General features: G+C 41.6%; 2 protein-coding genes and 1 long non-coding RNA gene across 4 annotated transcripts in view; 2 read left to right on the forward strand and 1 right to left on the reverse strand.

The window, feature by feature from the left end:
• LOC134059499 (uncharacterized) lies at window positions 1-5,091 on the forward strand. Its single transcript, XR_009935060.1, has 3 exons — window positions 1-139; window positions 1,956-2,068; window positions 3,401-5,091. It is a non-coding gene; the product is annotated as an uncharacterized LOC134059499 (long non-coding RNA).
• Window positions 5,092-10,110: 5,019 nt separating this feature from the next.
• ppp1r15a (protein phosphatase 1, regulatory subunit 15A) lies at window positions 10,111-13,708 on the forward strand. 2 transcript variants are annotated; one of them, XM_062515935.1, is made up of 4 exons: window positions 10,111-10,354; window positions 11,090-12,026; window positions 12,099-12,167; window positions 13,183-13,708. In XM_062515935.1, the coding sequence occupies exons 2-4, from the start codon at window positions 11,106-11,108 to the stop codon at window positions 13,396-13,398; spliced, it is 1,206 nt and encodes a 401-aa protein (XP_062371919.1). In that variant the 5' UTR covers window positions 10,111-10,354; window positions 11,090-11,105; the 3' UTR covers window positions 13,399-13,708. The 2 variants fall into 2 exon arrangements, with proteins under 2 accessions (XP_062371919.1, XP_062371918.1); XM_062515934.1 differs by having other exon boundaries at window positions 11,090-12,167.
• Window positions 13,709-16,895: 3,187 nt separating this feature from the next.
• Window positions 16,896-17,738, reverse strand: part of acer2 (alkaline ceramidase 2) — a 19,914-nt gene continuing 19,071 nt past the window's right edge. Inside the window, exon 6 of the mRNA XM_062515937.1 lies at window positions 16,896-17,738. This exon is cut by the window's right edge and continues 14 nt beyond it. Within this exon, the coding sequence (XP_062371921.1) occupies window positions 17,566-17,738 (173 nt within the window). The 3' untranslated portion in view covers window positions 16,896-17,565.

Genomic DNA, 17,738 nt, shown 5'->3' on the forward strand with positions numbered 1-17,738 from the left:
GATGGTCATGCCATATGATGTTTTCTCTCGATGACAATCCCTCATTACAGCATGCTCAAACTGACAGTGTCTTGTGCTCCAAATTGTATCAGGCTCGGTCTAACGTGAAAGACCCTGACACACTGTAAGCGCATTAGAGGTAGGTTGATTACTATACTGTTACAGGGACATGGGAGCGGGCCAGTAGCCTATTGTTGAATCAAACATTAGTAGCCCACAAGAAGGGCTAACATTGGCTGATCCTTTACTAAGGCTATTATTCATGTACATTGATGCTATGGCTATGTATGGATACAGAAATGCAAGAACACAGATTACTGTATGCTGGAATTTGAAAACTTATTTTTCCTTTTTAGGGCTGTTAACCAAAACTGTCTTTTTCAGTCCATTTCTTTTATTATGAATCACAGATTTAGGCTAAAGATATGATATGATAATGAATGGGTTATAAACATACTTTCACTATGGTGTCTGTAGGCTATACTCTTTATTCACATTCTCCTTGAAGTAGTTTAAGGCAACATGAAACACGGTCAAATCACTCGCGGGCCAGAAATGACACTCTCATGTTACATGCATCTCTGAATGCCTCAGTATGCCTGAATATGCCTTATTCATGTTTATTCTTTACATCAGTATGCCTGAATATGCCTTATTCATGTTTATTCTTTACATTTACTTTTTTACAGAGTAGAACAATACAGAAAGTTATGTAGCACACATGTAAGCAAAAAAAGTGCAAACAAGGCCCATTTTATTATTTATTTTCAATTTACATACACAGCTTTTGCTCAGTCTCTCAAGCAACTTCACATAGTCACCTGAAATGGGAATCGAAGAAATTCACATACATTTTGAGCACTTTCTGGCTGTTTTTTCTCCTCTCAATTCAATTGAAAAGAATTAAGTTGTCTTTAATAATGGCATAAGTATAAGTCAGGTAAATGATGAAGAATATAAAATATGAATATGTATTAAAGAACTTTGTAGATATTATTATTGTAATGTGAAAGATTGACACTCTTACATGCTGTGGAGTAGGTTAGTATTATGTTACAAGTATGGCAATATAGAGAAGGACTATTGTTTCATAAAACATTAGTGGCCTCAGCTATGAGAAAGAATATAAAATATGAATATTTATAAAGAACTTTGTAGATATTATTATTGTAATGTGAAAGATTGACACTCTTACTGCTGTGGAGTAGGTTAGTATTATGTTAAAAGTATGGCAATATAGAGAAGGACTATTGTTTCATAAAACATTATGAGAAGGGCACGAATAGCCTACATCAAAAATGATCCTGTAATAAAAAGAAAGCCTATGCTGCAGCCGGTGTATGATAAATGATTGAATTCTATTTGGAATACTTTTTTTTTTTTTCTCTGTGTGGCTTTATTTTCCAATTAGATACAGAGTTGAGTAGCCCAATTCCTTATATTTCAATGTGACTTTATTTTCCAATTAGATACAGAGTTGAGTAACCCAATTGCTTATATTTCAGTGTGGCTTTATTTTCCAATAGACACAGAGTTGAGTAACCCAATTGCTTATATTTCAGTGTGGCTTTATTTTCCAATAGATACAGAGTTGAGTAACCCAATTGCTTATATTTCAATGTGGCTTTATTTTCCAATGGATACAGAGTTGAGTAGCCCGATTCCTTATATTTCAATGTGGCTTTATTTTCCCATATACAGAGTTGAGTAGCCCAATTGCTTATATTTCAGTGACATGTTGTAAACTGTTATTACATTAGCCTTCCCTTACCCCTGTTTGTTAATCTTTTCCCCCAGTCATTATTATACCCTAATATAGGACACAGCCTACTCCTTTTCCCCCAGTCATTACCCTAATATAGGACACAGCCTACTCCGAAATGGGCAACTCCACCCTTCAATGAATTAGATACAAGTTATTAATACATGTAATTAATACTATCCATCTTTACTAGGGAACCTCTTCAAAGGAGAATTAATGAATTGCCCAAAGCCTAAACGAAGGAAGAGTAGGGAGGATAGGCTACCAACATTCCACACATTGGAAGACTGCGTAGAATCCTTTAAGGTAAGACTTGATGCTTGATACATAATTGGAGTTACAGTAAGGAATAAGACTGTGAAACATACAACCGATTGATCTGATATTTTTGGAACTCATTGGCAATTTCAGAGAAAATAAAGTTAATATTTGAAGTGTGCACAGAATTTAAATGTGTAGGGAATTGTACCAGTGGGATAGGGTGCTACAGTATGTAAGAGAGCAGAGACATCATACAATATCTTAATTAATCACAGGCCGGGGAAGATCTTGCATCTTGCATGAAAGAGGCATGATTTTTGAACGCCATTGAACTACACTGCAAATTCATCTGTTTTCTTAAATTCAGCAAATGTGCCATTTCAGCATTTCTCAGTGTTACTGTATTGTCACGACTACCTAGCTCATAGTAGTCTTCTTGACATATAGGGAGACCACACCGTTTGAACCGTTAAATCCAAATAATTTATTAAAGCATAATCTAATCCAAGAAGCACTGTATGTCGAGTCAGTGAATGAGAAGCAAGAAAATGTTGTGCATAAAATCAACTCTGTTGTGCAGATCAGTGAAGTGTAGGCCTAGTGCAAAAAAAGGAAAAAGGATGGTAGTGCTGCCTCCAGCACGGCAACCAGCGCAGAGCCGAGCCGAGCAAAGCAGAGAGGAGAGAGAGCAACAGGTCAGAGGTGATTTTGAACAGTCCTGCCAATCAGCTGTTGTCAGCCCAGATGGACTAGAAAACAAACAGCTCCCCCTTCAGACTCGGGCGGAGAGAGACCGCCCAAACTTATACTCTCAGGTGGAAGGTGGAATGAGCACACCCAGCATGGTGTAACCTGCGTTGTGTTGAACCACCGGCGGTTCAGCCCTGCACAAGCCCGGACTTGCATTTGTGCGCCATGATCTTGCGTGTGTGTGTGTGTGTGTGTGTGTGTGTGTGTGTGTGTGTGTGTGTCTTTTACAATATAGGCTACTTAACCCCTAGATTTTCAAATTAATATTTATTTGTTGGAAAATAAAAAAACTTCTCCAAAGTATGTAGCGGTTTCTCAGCTGTCTGTAACACTCAGATTCTGGCCTAAAAACTTGATCATATAAATTGTGAAAATTGTAAAAAGTGATCTGGCCCAGTTTTGGTCTTGGCATGCAAACCAACTAGTGCCGAACTGGCTCTGTTGAAATACCGCGTTGTACCATGTGCGGCCGCTGTACTAAATACAATACATTTGAGATGAACTAGGCTACAGAATTCCACATATAGGCCTAAACCACAAACACACACAAACACACACACACACACACACACACACACACACACACACACTGAGTGTTTACTGTGTGTTCATTTCAATTGGCTGCAGATCACAAAGACGGAGAAGATGAAGCTGGCTGCTCAGGACATGTGGAGATGTGGACATCAGGAGATGCCCTTCAGGCTCTCCAGTTTAAGAAGTCCTCTGGATGATATCCTCAACCACTAGGCCTAACTCTCAATGAAGCCATTGATATTATGGATGTTCACTGTAGCCCTAAAATATGTGTGGCCTACTTCAGCGATAGCTTGACGACATTCACAAAATGGACACTGTCTGTAGATTGTTGTTATCATCTTATCATGCTAGTGCTAATGCTAATGTACTGTAGCATGGTCAAGTTCATGCTAGTAGCACTAGTGCTGGTGCTAATGTTAGCGTAGCGTGGTCAAGTTCATGCTAGCACTAGTGCTGGTGTTAATGCTAACTTGCTAATGTGCTAATGCTAGCATAGCGTGGTCAAGTAGAAGACAAGTTTGGCATGCTTTATGTCAGCTATTAGCTGTTAGCTAACTAGCTGGTTTAATTCTCATTGAGCTCAATGCAATTCAAACCAGCTAATTAGCGAACAGCTAATAACTGACATAAACCATGCCAATCTATTAGTATGGTGAAGGGTATAGTGTTGATGTGGGGTTATTTTAATTCCAAAGGCCAAGGGGATCAGGGTGCATAGTGTCCTGGATCCATGAAATAACTGGCCTTTAAAAATAAAAATAAAAATAAAAATCCTTTAAGGGAATTTAACATGGGCATTCCAATACTTACGACCCCTGTATTTTAAGGAAAACATTTATTTATTTGATACATTATTCATTCACAAAGAAAACTGATGTCCTCAAAGCTTGAATATTTCCTCATTGTTTCATTTAAGGCATTGAAGAGAAACTATGCAGGATTGGCGATTTCATCTCATTTCATTTTGCTTTTCGTTTTCTCTCGTTTAGAGCTTCCCCTACAGCTTTAGCGTATATTTATACATATATAGGCTATATATATATTTATAAATTGCAAGTGTGGTTCTTCTTGTTCCTTACGCGTCTCAGACCTCCAGATATAAACAAGGAGCGATCACCTCCTGGACAAACTGCAAGGCTGCAATAGCGGATAGGGACACTGGGGGCGGGAAACTGGTCAGTCAAGCAAAACAATGATTTTATGACAAAGAAAATGTTGCATAGGGTCTCTTTAAGGTCCATTTCCAAAAGATGATTTGATATTTAACTTTAAGGATGAGTTACAATACTTTTGGAGGGCAATGTTTATTGATATATTCTGTATTACTGTCAATAACATGCTCTGAATTACTGCCAGTCAACAGGAGACCCCTGAAGTATACACCATCTAATAAACATGTTCTGTATTACTACTGATATGTTTTGTCTATCAATACCTGTAGCCGCCAAATAGGCTTCTGTTATTGAAATTTAAGATTTTGAATAATTAATTTGAAATGTTATATGTTTATGAATTCTGATGTTTTCTAATTTTATTTTGATATCAGCATGTAATTTAGTGTAACATTTCTTGGTATGATTACACTGTAGGCCCTAAATGATATGTAGTTTTATTTGGGTGCATATTTAGTTTTGGAAGAACTTATAGGAGGATGCGTGGCATGAGAGTTTAGGAGTTTCACGTTTTTTTTCTGACCGTGTCAGTCGTGTATGTTTGTGGCATTTGGTGTGACATTTGTGACAATAAAATATTCAAGAAAAGAAACTGGAAGACTTTTTATAAGAACACGCGTCAGCCATAGGACTCCACTCAGATAGGTTTTGTTTATTGGAAACAGGCCTACAATACGTTCTGTATTAATAAGTTGTATTATGCAACATGCTCTGTACAACCGCCAGTCACCACTTGGGGGTTTCACAAAGAACCTTCTGATTTAGAGTCTCCATGCTTTAGCATGCAACATTAGAGTGGAGATGACGTACATAAGACATGTCAGCATCTTTTAGTGCATATCCTGATCATACTGTAGCATCTCCTACTTCATCAGCAGCTGTGAACAGAGAGAGAGACGGGCAGCGTCTGGAGGTGAGAAAGAGTGAGTGAGAGAGAAAGAGAGAAGCGGCATGCTGTGAAAGGATTCAGGTAAGACTGCTTTATCATTCCTATTGTTATTATACAGTTAAACATTATATATGTGGTTCTGATGTCTCTGTTTGTATCATCATCTTTTTAAATTGAAGAACAGCAATTAAATACAGACCTACTCAAAGAAACTCTTACAGTAATATCAACTTCCGTGCCTGAATAATATGAAAACTGTAGTTGAGTTTTTGCATGAATGTCTGTGAATGTTTCTATGAATGTTTGTTTTACAGTGTAAAATAACTGTGAACAGTAAAGGGATGAGAATACATTTGTGACAAATAAATTCATAGAGTATTTTTGGAAAACAGGTCTTTGGTACAAATTGTAGAACCTCCAAGTACCCTTATTTCTTATATACTTAACTTATACTTCCTGAATATTTTTGCTTGAAATTTTACCAGGACAATACATAGCTCTGGTTACCTACAGTTTTTCAGTGTTATCAGCGAGAGGGCTGATCCAGGAAGTGCTCATGATATCTCTGCTTTCCACACCAGTTTACCACAGGAAGGTTATAGCAGCCACACCTTCATAACTGATACCTCTCCATGTGAGACCGCTGAAATGACCTGCACCTACAGTACAAACACAATCTGATACAGTAGGCCTTCATAGAACTGGCATACGTTTCCTTAATGCTTCCTTTGCTTGGCCATTACCTATTAGTTACACCTGTTTGAGGTCCTCATGGATGATGTGATGTGTATGCACACAGTTCAGCCTATATAAGAGTCTGAGTGGATGTGTAACACATACAATTAAGCCTACTGTATATCAGAGCCAGAGTGGATGTGTAACACACACAGTACAATTAAGCCTGAGTCAGAGTGGATGTGTAACACATACAATTAAGCCTGAGTCAGAGTGGATGTGTAACACATGCAGGCCTAAACACCCTATAGGTTGTACATACTGCACTTAAACAATTGAAATATGTTTTTAAACAGAATCTATCATGTATGATCAGCTTTCCCTCTGTAATGGCGATGGGAGGATCAGGCTCATCATATTCCTCTTCTCTGGTCTGTGTGGGGGTCTACCTGCTCTGGTGTGGGCTGGCCGTATCCTGCATCAGTACCGGCGCCTCCAAAGCAGAAACTCGATCCTCATCATCACCCTCCTCTTCAACGACGCTGTGGAGTTGTTCTTAATTCCCCTCATCATCACAGGGATAGCTACACATTGTGCCTGGCTGTCCTGTCTTGTGATCTTTGATTTATTTTCTGCGGTCAGATTTCTTGGTCTGCATGTTCACCAGCTGGTGGCGCTAGAGGGCATTCTGTCCCTCACACACCCTCGCCTCTGTCGTCTTCTCTCCTCTGTGCCCGGCTACACGGCCCTGACTCTCGCCATGTAGTGTAAAACAACTGTGAACAGAATAAAATAAGTTGGTGATAAATGAATTCATAGATAGTTCTGTATAGAACCTAAAAAATATATACATTTGCTGTAAACTCTTTGGACTATAAAAAGGTCAGGCTAGACACAGGAAGTGGTAGTGATATCACTTCGATTGCGCGGACCACGGCACCAATGTAACCTGCGTTGTGTGGAACCACCGCAGTGCAGCCCTGCACACGACCGGACTCGAACCCGCGACACAGCAGCACCTCGGATCGGGAGTCGAGCGCACTAGCAATCCAGCTAAAAGCCCAGGCTAGTATCAGGCTGCACTATTATACTGCACTATTGACAAACACAATCGAATAGGCCTGCATACAGTATATCCCAATCAGTTTCCCTCCGCCATTCAACACTAGTTACACCTGCTTGAGGTCCTCATGAATGATGTGTAACAGTAGGCTACAACACATACACACACACAAAGTTCAGCCTTTATAAAAGCCAGAGTGGATGTGTAACACATGCAGTTCAGCCTTTATAAGAGCCAGAGTGGATGTGTAATACATACTGGCCTAAACACTTTGAAAGATGGTCTGGCGACATCATACATGGGTTTAAGTCTCCCTACTGCCCCCTGTGGGTGAGTTTGTGAATGTGAAATGTTGTCAATATTTACACCCGAGTGGGTTCCTGATAGACAATCATGAGTGTATTGGTAGTACAGACCTCCAGGTCAGAATCTCAATGATTCTGAGTGAATGTGTCACTTAAAGGTTAATGGAGTTCACACAGGTACAAACCACTAGATTAAGATGGGTGTCTTCACACTGTTTTTTTTAATCAACTCTTAAGAGCATATTATTGAGTTACTATATACTATTATTATTTCTAAATCAGTATATTTCTGTGTTCAAAGAAAAATGAGAAAGAGAGAGTGAGAGCCAGAGGGAAGTCTTTTTCAATATTTTGAAATTGACGTGTACATGCACTTTAACTGTGTTCTGTTCATTCTTTAGCTGAAGAGGCCCCCTAAGTACACCAACGAATGATGGAGGACAGTACTGCAAAAATACGATTTCACATGTTCTTCTTCGTTGGTCTGTTTGTGGGTCTGCCTGCTCTGATCTGGGCAGCTCTATCTCTCCTTCCATCAGCACCGACGCTCCACGGGCAAAAACTCAGTCTACATCTTCACCCTCCTTTTCAATGACGCTCGCTTTGACTCTGCTGTTATTGACTCTTACTATTGATATGGAAAATGTGTCCACATCCACATCGTATTTCACGTGGTCTCATATTTGTCTATTTCTCTATGAAGCGGTGGGGGTTTTGGGTTTGTGGCTACACCACCTGGTGGCGCTAGAGGGTACTATTTCTGTTTCACACCCTGAATATGCTGCTGTCTTCTTCTCCGTGCTCTACTCTCTCTGTGTCACTCTCACAGCAGTGGTCATTTTGGTCTTAATCTTCTCTAAAATTCAACTTTTTTCTGTTTACATATTGCTGGTCGCGGTTCCGCTCGTTGTGAATGTTGTGATATGTTTCTTTACATACTCACTGACTTTCAAGTCTTATCAAACCATGACAAGAGGCATAACTGCGAAGACAGTAGCCTACTCACTGTATCCCTGGTCACTTATCTCTTTCTATATGGCCCCTACCTTTTGACAGAACAAATCTGCATGAATGGCAAAGATGATGTGTTCATCATCATTCCCTTCTCCATTGGAGAAAACTGCGCTCCATTGGTCACCGCATGCTCCTCCATCATCACATTAAGAGTGCAGGCAGACTGTTTGCTCTGTGCGGTGGTGTGCAGATTACGCTGAATTCAGCTCTCACTGACTGAACAGGCTACCGTTTGAATCAAGAGCAATGCTCAAAGCCTTATCTGAAGACTGTGATTGATTTGTGCATGTCATTCAGACAGAAATGTAGCCTAGAATTATTGACAGATGAACTCAGAGTAGATGCTTGCATTTTAACCAATTTCAGCCTATAGATTGTAGTGTGAAAAGAGTGTTTTCTCTTCGTTGAAAATAACATTCTGTTGATGTAAAGCAATATAACCAGAATATTTTCAATGTTGCTCCTGCTTTTCAATTATTTTAGACCTTATAACATCTTTGTTATTCAACTTCTGCCTTCAAATTCTGTGATCATCATTCTTCACCCAAATCTTTCCCCTTGACTGTTAGCCCATATGTAATCAATCAACCTGTCATGTCATGAATAAAATAGTAATTGTGAACAATTGTGGACAATAGTCTGTATAGTGATAGGCCTATGTGTCATAGCCTACAATATGAATTGTAAGGACCACACAAGCAATTCCATGGGAGTTGAAAGAGCATGTTTGCCTATAGAATTACTGTAGTGTCCTGAGGTGATCACATGATTAGGCTATGATAAGAACAATGACTAGGCCTATTCAGTTGTCTGACTTCTAATTGATACACAGAGGTCATCATAAGCAAGTGTAAACAGTAACAGCAAATAAAAGCTCAAAAGGGCAATAGTCAAATAATAGAAAATGTAATAAAAAAAGAAAACTTAAAAAACACAAGGTAAAATTATTTTCAAATAATGTAATTGAAGAATAATTCAGAAGAAAACATAAAAGACACAAGGTAGAATAATTTGCCTTTTTTTTACATCTAGGCCTAGCCTAGTTTTTGATGTGGTCAATACATTGAGATATGTTCACAATATTTAGTTAGACCAGACTACAATAGCCTACTTGCATTTATGCTCTAGACTGTTGCATGAGCTATTTAGTTTACTTTTCATCAGTGTTTCATCATATCTAGGCTATCATGAAGGGAAAAAAATCGCGAACGACTGGGTTGTTTTCAATTTCTGACTAACGTTAATAACTCGGTCATGCTCAGCAGCTCAGGTCCCAGGACCTTCTTATCAGAAGGGTTGGAATTTCCGTAACTTCGTTTTCATTTTTGTTTGATAGTCTCCTCGACTGCGACACCTTCGGTCTGTTTGTGTTTTGGTTTGCTTCCCTAGCCTGTTGTGTCCCCTATCGCCTGTGCTCTGTCTTATAATAGAAATGATGCAATACTGTAAGAATCTGACGCTTACGTGAAGGCCCCGCCTCATTTGTGAGATTTCTGGAAACGTAGAGAAAGCGTACGTGCTTTCCCGACCGTCTGTTGGTCGCGGGCGTGGTGACCCGCCCACGAAATTAAGTTGACGGTCGTTTATTGGTCGGGTTTGAAAAATCACGCCCCTACTTCTATACGTCAGCAGCATGTGTAATATATATTGTTTACACCGAGGGTTGGTGTCATCTTCTATTTCTTGCGATACAACTACGAATATGTGTAACATTATACGAGCCACAGGCACACCTTTTTGACTTAGGCCTACGACACGAATAGTTTGCTAGAAATGGAATCGAATTTCTTATCAAATCTACCTACTCAGAGGACAACAGACAAGCTGACCATTAATACGCACGTCGAGGGAAATAAAGTCAAAGCTCGAACTCGAAGTATTCGCTGGATTGACTGCCAGGCCATTGGCTGACACTTTTGGAACAAGGTTGGTCAACATTTATGTTTAACTTGCTCTAGGCCTACGCTATTGTCTAAATGGTGCAATAAAAGAAAGGAGAAATACTATTTCCAGACAAAAGTGTCCTGAAAGTTGACCTTTACCCAAAGTTAGGCCAGGCCCAACCTACAGTAGCCTACTCTAAACTATTAGATTATTTGTGTGTGTGTGTGTGTGTGTGTGTGTGTGTGTGTGTGTGTGTGTGTGTGTGTGTGTGTGTGTGTGTGTGTGTGTGTGTGTGTGTGTTTCAATGGATGACAGTCATCTACTTGCTGGGTTGGTAGACATCTGACAGAAAGATATCATCTCTCATTCCTCTACAGTGATCTAGCCTATGACCTAGAGACCTACCACTTCCTTATTACATACCGTAAACAACCTGTGGCCTTCCTCATAGCATACCGTAATTTAACAGCCGCCTTCCTCATAATAAACAGTAATTTAACAACCTATGGCCTTGATCAGTGGCCTTACTCAGGACTATGAGTGTGTTTGTTGTTGATACAGTAAGTGCCCTTACTACTCAGGCCTATTCTCTCGAGTGCATGTTTGTTTTCGCCTTATATGGGTAACATTTAGTATGGATGTAATTTAGGAGGCATATGCCACAAAGTCATGAAGATGTCGCCTACAGGCTCTGTTCTATTTATTGACAATTAAATCCTCCGTTTTTTTTTCATATGTTTTTTATCGTAAACTAACGGCGAGCCTTTTCACCCACAGATTCTGAGCCACCGTTATGGCGCCAGATGCCACTCACCTTCACGCGCTGTCCCACCCGTACACTCTAGCACGAGCGTCGTCACACCTGTCTACTGTGAAGACGCCAGCCCACAGTGGTTACGTATTATTACCTGTGACACCTGAACCACCAACAGATTCCCCGACCATGGTTTCGCCAATGCCGACGCCGACGTTTCCCGTGATTCGGAATCTCCAGCTGTATCTGTGGGGAGCGCTACAGAGTGTCCTCTGTCACCTCTGGGCGGCCAAGGAACTGCTCAGCTGCACGAGGGTCCTCCTGTTTCTGTGTAGCGGCTACCTGGCGCGAGAAGCCATGAAGGGCGACGCAGAGAAGAGCGTTGTGGGCCGGGGAGGAGCGGAGGAGGAGGTGAAGAAGGAGGAGGAGAAGGAGCAGAACTCCGCAGCCGGCCTGCTGGAGACCCTGGGAGAAGAGGAGAGAGAGGTCCTGATGAGGGGTACCATGGCGATGGAGGAGGAGGAGGAGGAGGAAGAGGCTGAGGCCCTGGAAGAGTCCTCAGACGAGGAAGATGAGGAAGAGGAGGAAGCGGAGGAGTCAGAGTCTGACTGGATGGAGTGGGACTCTGAGGAAGAGGAGGAGATTGAGGATGAAGATACTCTTCATCAGCAGACACGCCCTACAGGCTTCTGTGTGGGAATCTCTTTCTCTCTGAACTCTAAACAAGCAAGTGATGACGAGGAGGAAGCAGAAGGTGAAGATGAAGAAAACTCTGATTGGTCAGATGATGACGACGACTCGGAGGCGTCTGCGGAGAGCGTGGAACTCTGGGAATCCTTCCTCCACAGCGGCGACCCCTACAACCCCCTCAGCTTCTCCTGCACGCCGGTCTCCAAGAACTCCAGAAACACACCCGCCTCCGCAGCCATAGGGGAGCAGGAGGTGGAGGAGCAGGAGGAGGTGGAGGAGGAGCAGGAGGAGAGAGAAGACCAACAACACTCCACTCAAAGCACTCAACAAGGGGAGCAGGAGGTGGAGGAGGAGCAGGAGGAGAGAGAAGACCAACAACACTCCACTCAAAGCACTCAACAAAAAAAGAAGGTAAACATCTAGTCCACACATAATACGAGATGTTCCAATTCGTTAGCACTTTTTGGAAAGTTGCAGTGACTGAGCAGTTTCTATGCACTTTCACTGAAAACTGAGCTTTTGAAAACTTCTTCCTGGGTGAAGATTTAGGAAAGTTCCATTTTCAGTGTTGCTCTGTGGACAGGGGATAATTTCAAACCAGTTAACTAATGAACATCGACATCAATCATCAAAACTGTATTTACAGCCTAGATCTGTTCCTAAAATTAAAGCCAAACCTGTTGCAGGCTCAGCAAACCCTGTAATACCAGTGATATTACACGGTCATATGTAAACATCTCAGAACAGGCACTTAAAATGAGTCTTACATCTGCACTAGACTTCATGTCCTACCAGTGACATATTTGGTAACATTCTTATGTGACCTGATGGGAATGTTGCGTAATGCAGCTATTTGTGGTGTCGCCCGTCTGGCTCATAGTTGTCACGGACGACCGCTGACTGACTCATCAACAGTCAGCAGAAACTAGAACTAATGGAGCCGGAGCAACTGTTTTGTTTATCAAATGATCGCTGTGGCAACTCCCAAACCAGCTCACCCAAACCTTTGCCCCGCCCACACTGAATGACTGGTGTGGTAAAAGGGAACAAAGGCTGGAACAGCTTGTGCTGATGCGTCTGCACTTTCGCCTCGTGACTCACAGTCACAGCTGACTAAGGGTCAGTCCTGTGACTAATGTCCACCCAGAGATAGCCTGACAGCTCCCCTTGAGACATGGATTAAAATCATGATTGTTTGCTGGGTCGATTTGACTCATTGACTTGTAGAAAAAAAACCTCCCTCTTGCAGGGGAGCTAAGCTCTCCCTAACCTCATGTACTAGTAGTCAATATAGGCTGAATATACAGTGGGCCAAGTTCCTGGCAGGTTAGGGGTTGTGGTGTGTGTGTGTGTGTGTGTGTGTGTGTGACCTCTCTTACTGTGATACTCATGAGGTTTCTCTGCTTTGTCTGTGGTCTCTTTGAAGGTGCGCTTCAGCGACGAGGTGACAGTGCGCCCCCTAGTGGCCTGGGCCTTCGCTAGCAAGGCGGCGAGGAACGGCTCGTGTTGGATGGAGATGGCGCGAGACCGCCATCGCTTCGGCAGGAGAGTGGAGGACGCTGGGAAAGTCATTAGCCCCTGTCTGAGTCACGACCACAGACGTATGGTGTGGGATAGACGCCAGCAACAATCGGCACTGTAGAATATCTGTTCCAAGAGAACAAAGCTAGTGTTCATAGTGTTTGTTTTGAATGTATGCCCATATGTTAGATTGTGTAGCTCTTACGTAAGACCTCTTTTTTAGAATGTGTATTTTTTATGGTATGGTGCTTTTCTATCTTTTTTGTATATATTTATATTTGTTTGTGAACAATTAAGCTAAAAGTTCTGTGTGTGTGTGTGTGTTTTGTTTTTATATGAAAACTTGTCTTGTTCAGTTTTCAGCTGTAAGCTGAACTGTGGGTGTTTTCACACATGTTTACTTGATTAATAAATACATTTTTATACTTGAATACAAAGGCCTCTTTGCTTATCACATTTGCAAAAATGGAATATCAGATAGCAACCATACAGTAAAGCTTACCAAAAGGAATGCTTACTAAGCCATGTCAGTTTCTGCCCTTCAACAAGTTTCCATGAAAAAAATGTGGTGTGCCTACTGTCACAGAAGAAACCTGTTAGATTACTTTAAGCCGATGCACAATCACACAGCTATATTTTTGACCAAATACAAAGTTTATCCAAAAGTTAGATTGTTCAAGGCAACATGGCACAGCTTGATACAAAATATTTTAATGTGTTAATAAACTCTCAAATAATATAATGAATACGTGTAAACTGTAAATGCAGTACTACTCACTTTCTACCAGAAGAGGTCACTGTTGAACAGGGAAAGCTCTATGGAGCTTTATAGTCACCAAAGTTCATTCAACTCTAGACCTGTGAAGTTTGCCTACAAAAAGGACCAAAAGCAGTCATCTTTGCCCATAAAAGGACATCCCGGTCTCCTTATGTGGGCAAAGATGGCACCTGAATCTCTTTATATGGGTGAAGGTGGCAGCCTTTGTTTTTTTTTCTTTTGTAGGCAAATTTCAGAGGTCTATTGTTATCTGGGAATCTCTGGATCCTTTTGGAAAGCCGTCAACCTCCGGCAGGGACAGCTAATGTTGGAATGGGAGAGGTTCAGAATGTCCCTGCTTTCCTTGCCAGATCCCAGAGCGTTCCCAACCTGTGTGGGTACTTCTGTACTAGGCTACTTCCCCTGGGAACGATATCTAAGGCGCCACGGATCAGTCTCGGTCAACATCACTTCCTGTTTGCCTGACTGCATGATCACAAAGGCAGAGCGAGTATCTGTGGAAGTATTCCAAAGATTCCATTTAGGACATACTGGTTTAGAACCCTTTCAAAGATTCAATTTAGAACCATACCGTTAAAGAACCGGAGGGGGCTGTTTCTGTACACTCTGAAAACTTTAAACTATTTTAAGAACCCTTTTTTAAAAAGTAAAATAAATAAATAACAACAATTACAATTACAATATAGACTTGACCCTGGCTGCATGGCACTGGGATTGCTATATCCTATTTACATTTTAGATAGATAATCTAGATGTAACATGTATTTTAATCACATCACATTAAACATTAAATATGCAAAACTATCAGGTCTTCATGAGTGAAGCGAAACAACGCTTTCATTCCACAACGCACTACTACATAGGCCCTTATAAGAGTTTGCAATAAGTCAATTTGAAAAAAAATAAAAACTTCACAGCAGGTTATTTTCATGCTATAAAATAACATAACCACACTTTGAGACAATGGTGCTTTTGATAGAACAAACCTTCATCATCTCAACATATTCTAAGACTGCAGGAGTAAGCAGAGCCGCCCGAGACCATTCATCTAGCCTATAAGAACTGCTTCAGCAAGGTCACTGTACTGGAACAAAGTGACCACACACCCCTGACTAGCAATTCATCTTCAGGTGCATTCACTTGGTCACACCTGACGCTGCATTTAGAAGACCTTCAGTTGCACCTTCCTGTTCATAAATGTTGAATATGACAAAAGAAATAGATTGTATAATTGTTGAATTGTATAACATCGAGCTAGCACGCCCCCCCACAGTGTGGAAACCTGCCATCACAAACACATAATGATTATTATTAGTGACACAATTAATGTTTTTGAACGATTTGCAACACTTGTGACTCAGTTCATCGCTTGGGTAGTGAGTGATACATGGAATATTTGTGTGAAATATCATGTCTGGTTGAGTTGTAACCAGCTACGATTATTATCATTATTATTATTCAGTCAGTGTTGCTATGGTGAAGTAAGAAACGGACACCCACCACGCAGAGCCAGAAATATAGATCATCTTTTAATACATAAAATAAAATGTAAAAATACACTCAGGAGAAATTACTCATTTCGTTTTTTGGCTTACAAACATTATTCATTCGTCTACAAATTGTTAAATTGGTTAAAAATAGGAAAATAAATAGCCATTTTTGTGCAGGGTGATGCTGCGTTGGCATTGACCGTCATTGGAATGGACAGCTTGAGAGCAGAGAAGAGAGAGAGAGACCACAACCTTGGCTTTTGGCTGGTGTGTCTCTAAACAACAATAAGTGTGCATTGAACAGCCTCGCTGTCTTTACACACTGTCTTTGAGAATGTCCTTCAAAATAAAAAATAAAAAGCTAAATCCTTCAAAAAAACCTCTTCTGAGTTAACCAGAGTGGGTGAACTATACAAGGCATCATCTAACTAAACAACGGACTGAAACCAGAAGTGAAGCTTCCAGAAGCTTTCCAGAAGCTTCTTTCTGTAAAACAAAACCCGGGTCCACTGACTGCATAAAACGCACAGAGATTAATCACCTGGTTACATTAGCCATACAGTTTCAACTGACATTCCAATGCATTGCATAAACAGATCATGCAAACGAGCACTTTAAACGTGATTACAATACTAACCCACACAGAGTTATAATATATATATATTTAAAAAAAAAAAAAAAAAGACACTACTCCCTTCACATGGTATATCAAGTTACACCATTCCACAGCTGCACTCTGGAGCTACTTGGCAGAGGAAACGTGTCTGCTTGTTAAATGTTAAAGATACCCATACTAATACATGTTAAAAAGGTAATAATTCACACTGAAACATCGAACACAGTAGGAGCATTCAAGAGCAATTAACCACAACGATATAAAGTAGCCTCTCCCCCCATGGTCATAATACTCGGGAATAGAGAGACAGAGGAATACTGATGGTTCACATTCGTTTACCTATAAAGTGCTCTCACGCTGCTAGGCACTCACCAGCCTGTAGGGGTAGGCTTGGGAGCTCTGGGCAGTGGGAAGCAGTGGCCCTCATGGGTTGAAATGATCGCTGAGAGAATCGACCGGAGACAGCTGCCGAGGTCAGACTACTGCTCCTGAAATGCCCTACACTTTATGCATTCAAAAACACTGGCTGAACTGTTGTGCATTTGTTGTGCATTCTAGGAATGTTTCTTGATTAACAAAACAAAGATTAACAGTAAATGGCCGGGTTTCCCAAAATCGTTAAGAAGCTCTTAAGTCCTAAGAACTTCTTAGGAGCGTTCTTAGAACATTCTTACAACGCTCCTAAGAAGTTCTTAGCACTTAAGAGCTTCTTAACAATTTTGGGAAACCCGGCCAATGTTGGTTGAAATTACTATCCTAAACCTGATGAATGTGACGCTCTTGGGACCATATCACACTCACTGTCCGTTAAAGACACAATTTGACGGCAAAATTTCCCACTGTTGAAACGGCCATGAGCGTTAAATACTGCTACCTGTATCGCCAGTATACGTGTTTTCCCTGTAATACAGCGAGCAGAGGATAGAACCCTGCTCCTTGCTCCAGGTTCTGCACCATGAGAGTATTATTCTGTAGTGACATCATAATTGTGCACCTCACACGAGTGCGAGTGAGGCCCAGGCTGCTTGGCTCAGCGGTGTCTCTTGTGTTGCCTGTTTGAAAGAAAAAAAAAAAGTGCCTGATCTGACCTGAACTGAACTGAACTGTTCCAGAATCAGCCGTTAAAATCGGTTTGGTCCCACTGAAAGGTAGTCAAACAGGAAGTCGTGCCGACAAAGCTACACGGCAGCAGCATCGGTACCAAAACACGGCTGCGCAGGCAACACACACCGGCCGCCACCGCACCGTGCTGACCCACACACAACCATGTCTTTCATATATATATATTTTTTAAAAAGTGCTCTTTGACACCCCCATGACCCCGAGTGACCCCATGATGATCAGAGGCTGTGAACGGGCGGGAGGCTGGGGGGGGGGGGGCCCGATGGGTGACCTTGGGCCAGTCTAGGTGACCTTGATGGAGGACTTCTTGTGGACGCAGAGCAGGGTGACGTAGGGCACCCCGATGAAGGCCCACCGCTCGCTGGGCCAGAACTTGACCACGGGGCCCTGCTCTGGAGCCTCGGACGCCGCGTCAAAGTAGGCAAAGCACACGCAGCCCAGATAGGACGCCAGGC

This window comes from Sardina pilchardus, chromosome 16 (assembly GCF_963854185.1).
Source record: "Sardina pilchardus chromosome 16, fSarPil1.1, whole genome shotgun sequence".
In the NCBI taxonomy this organism is placed as follows: domain Eukaryota; kingdom Metazoa; phylum Chordata; class Actinopteri; order Clupeiformes; family Clupeidae; genus Sardina; species Sardina pilchardus.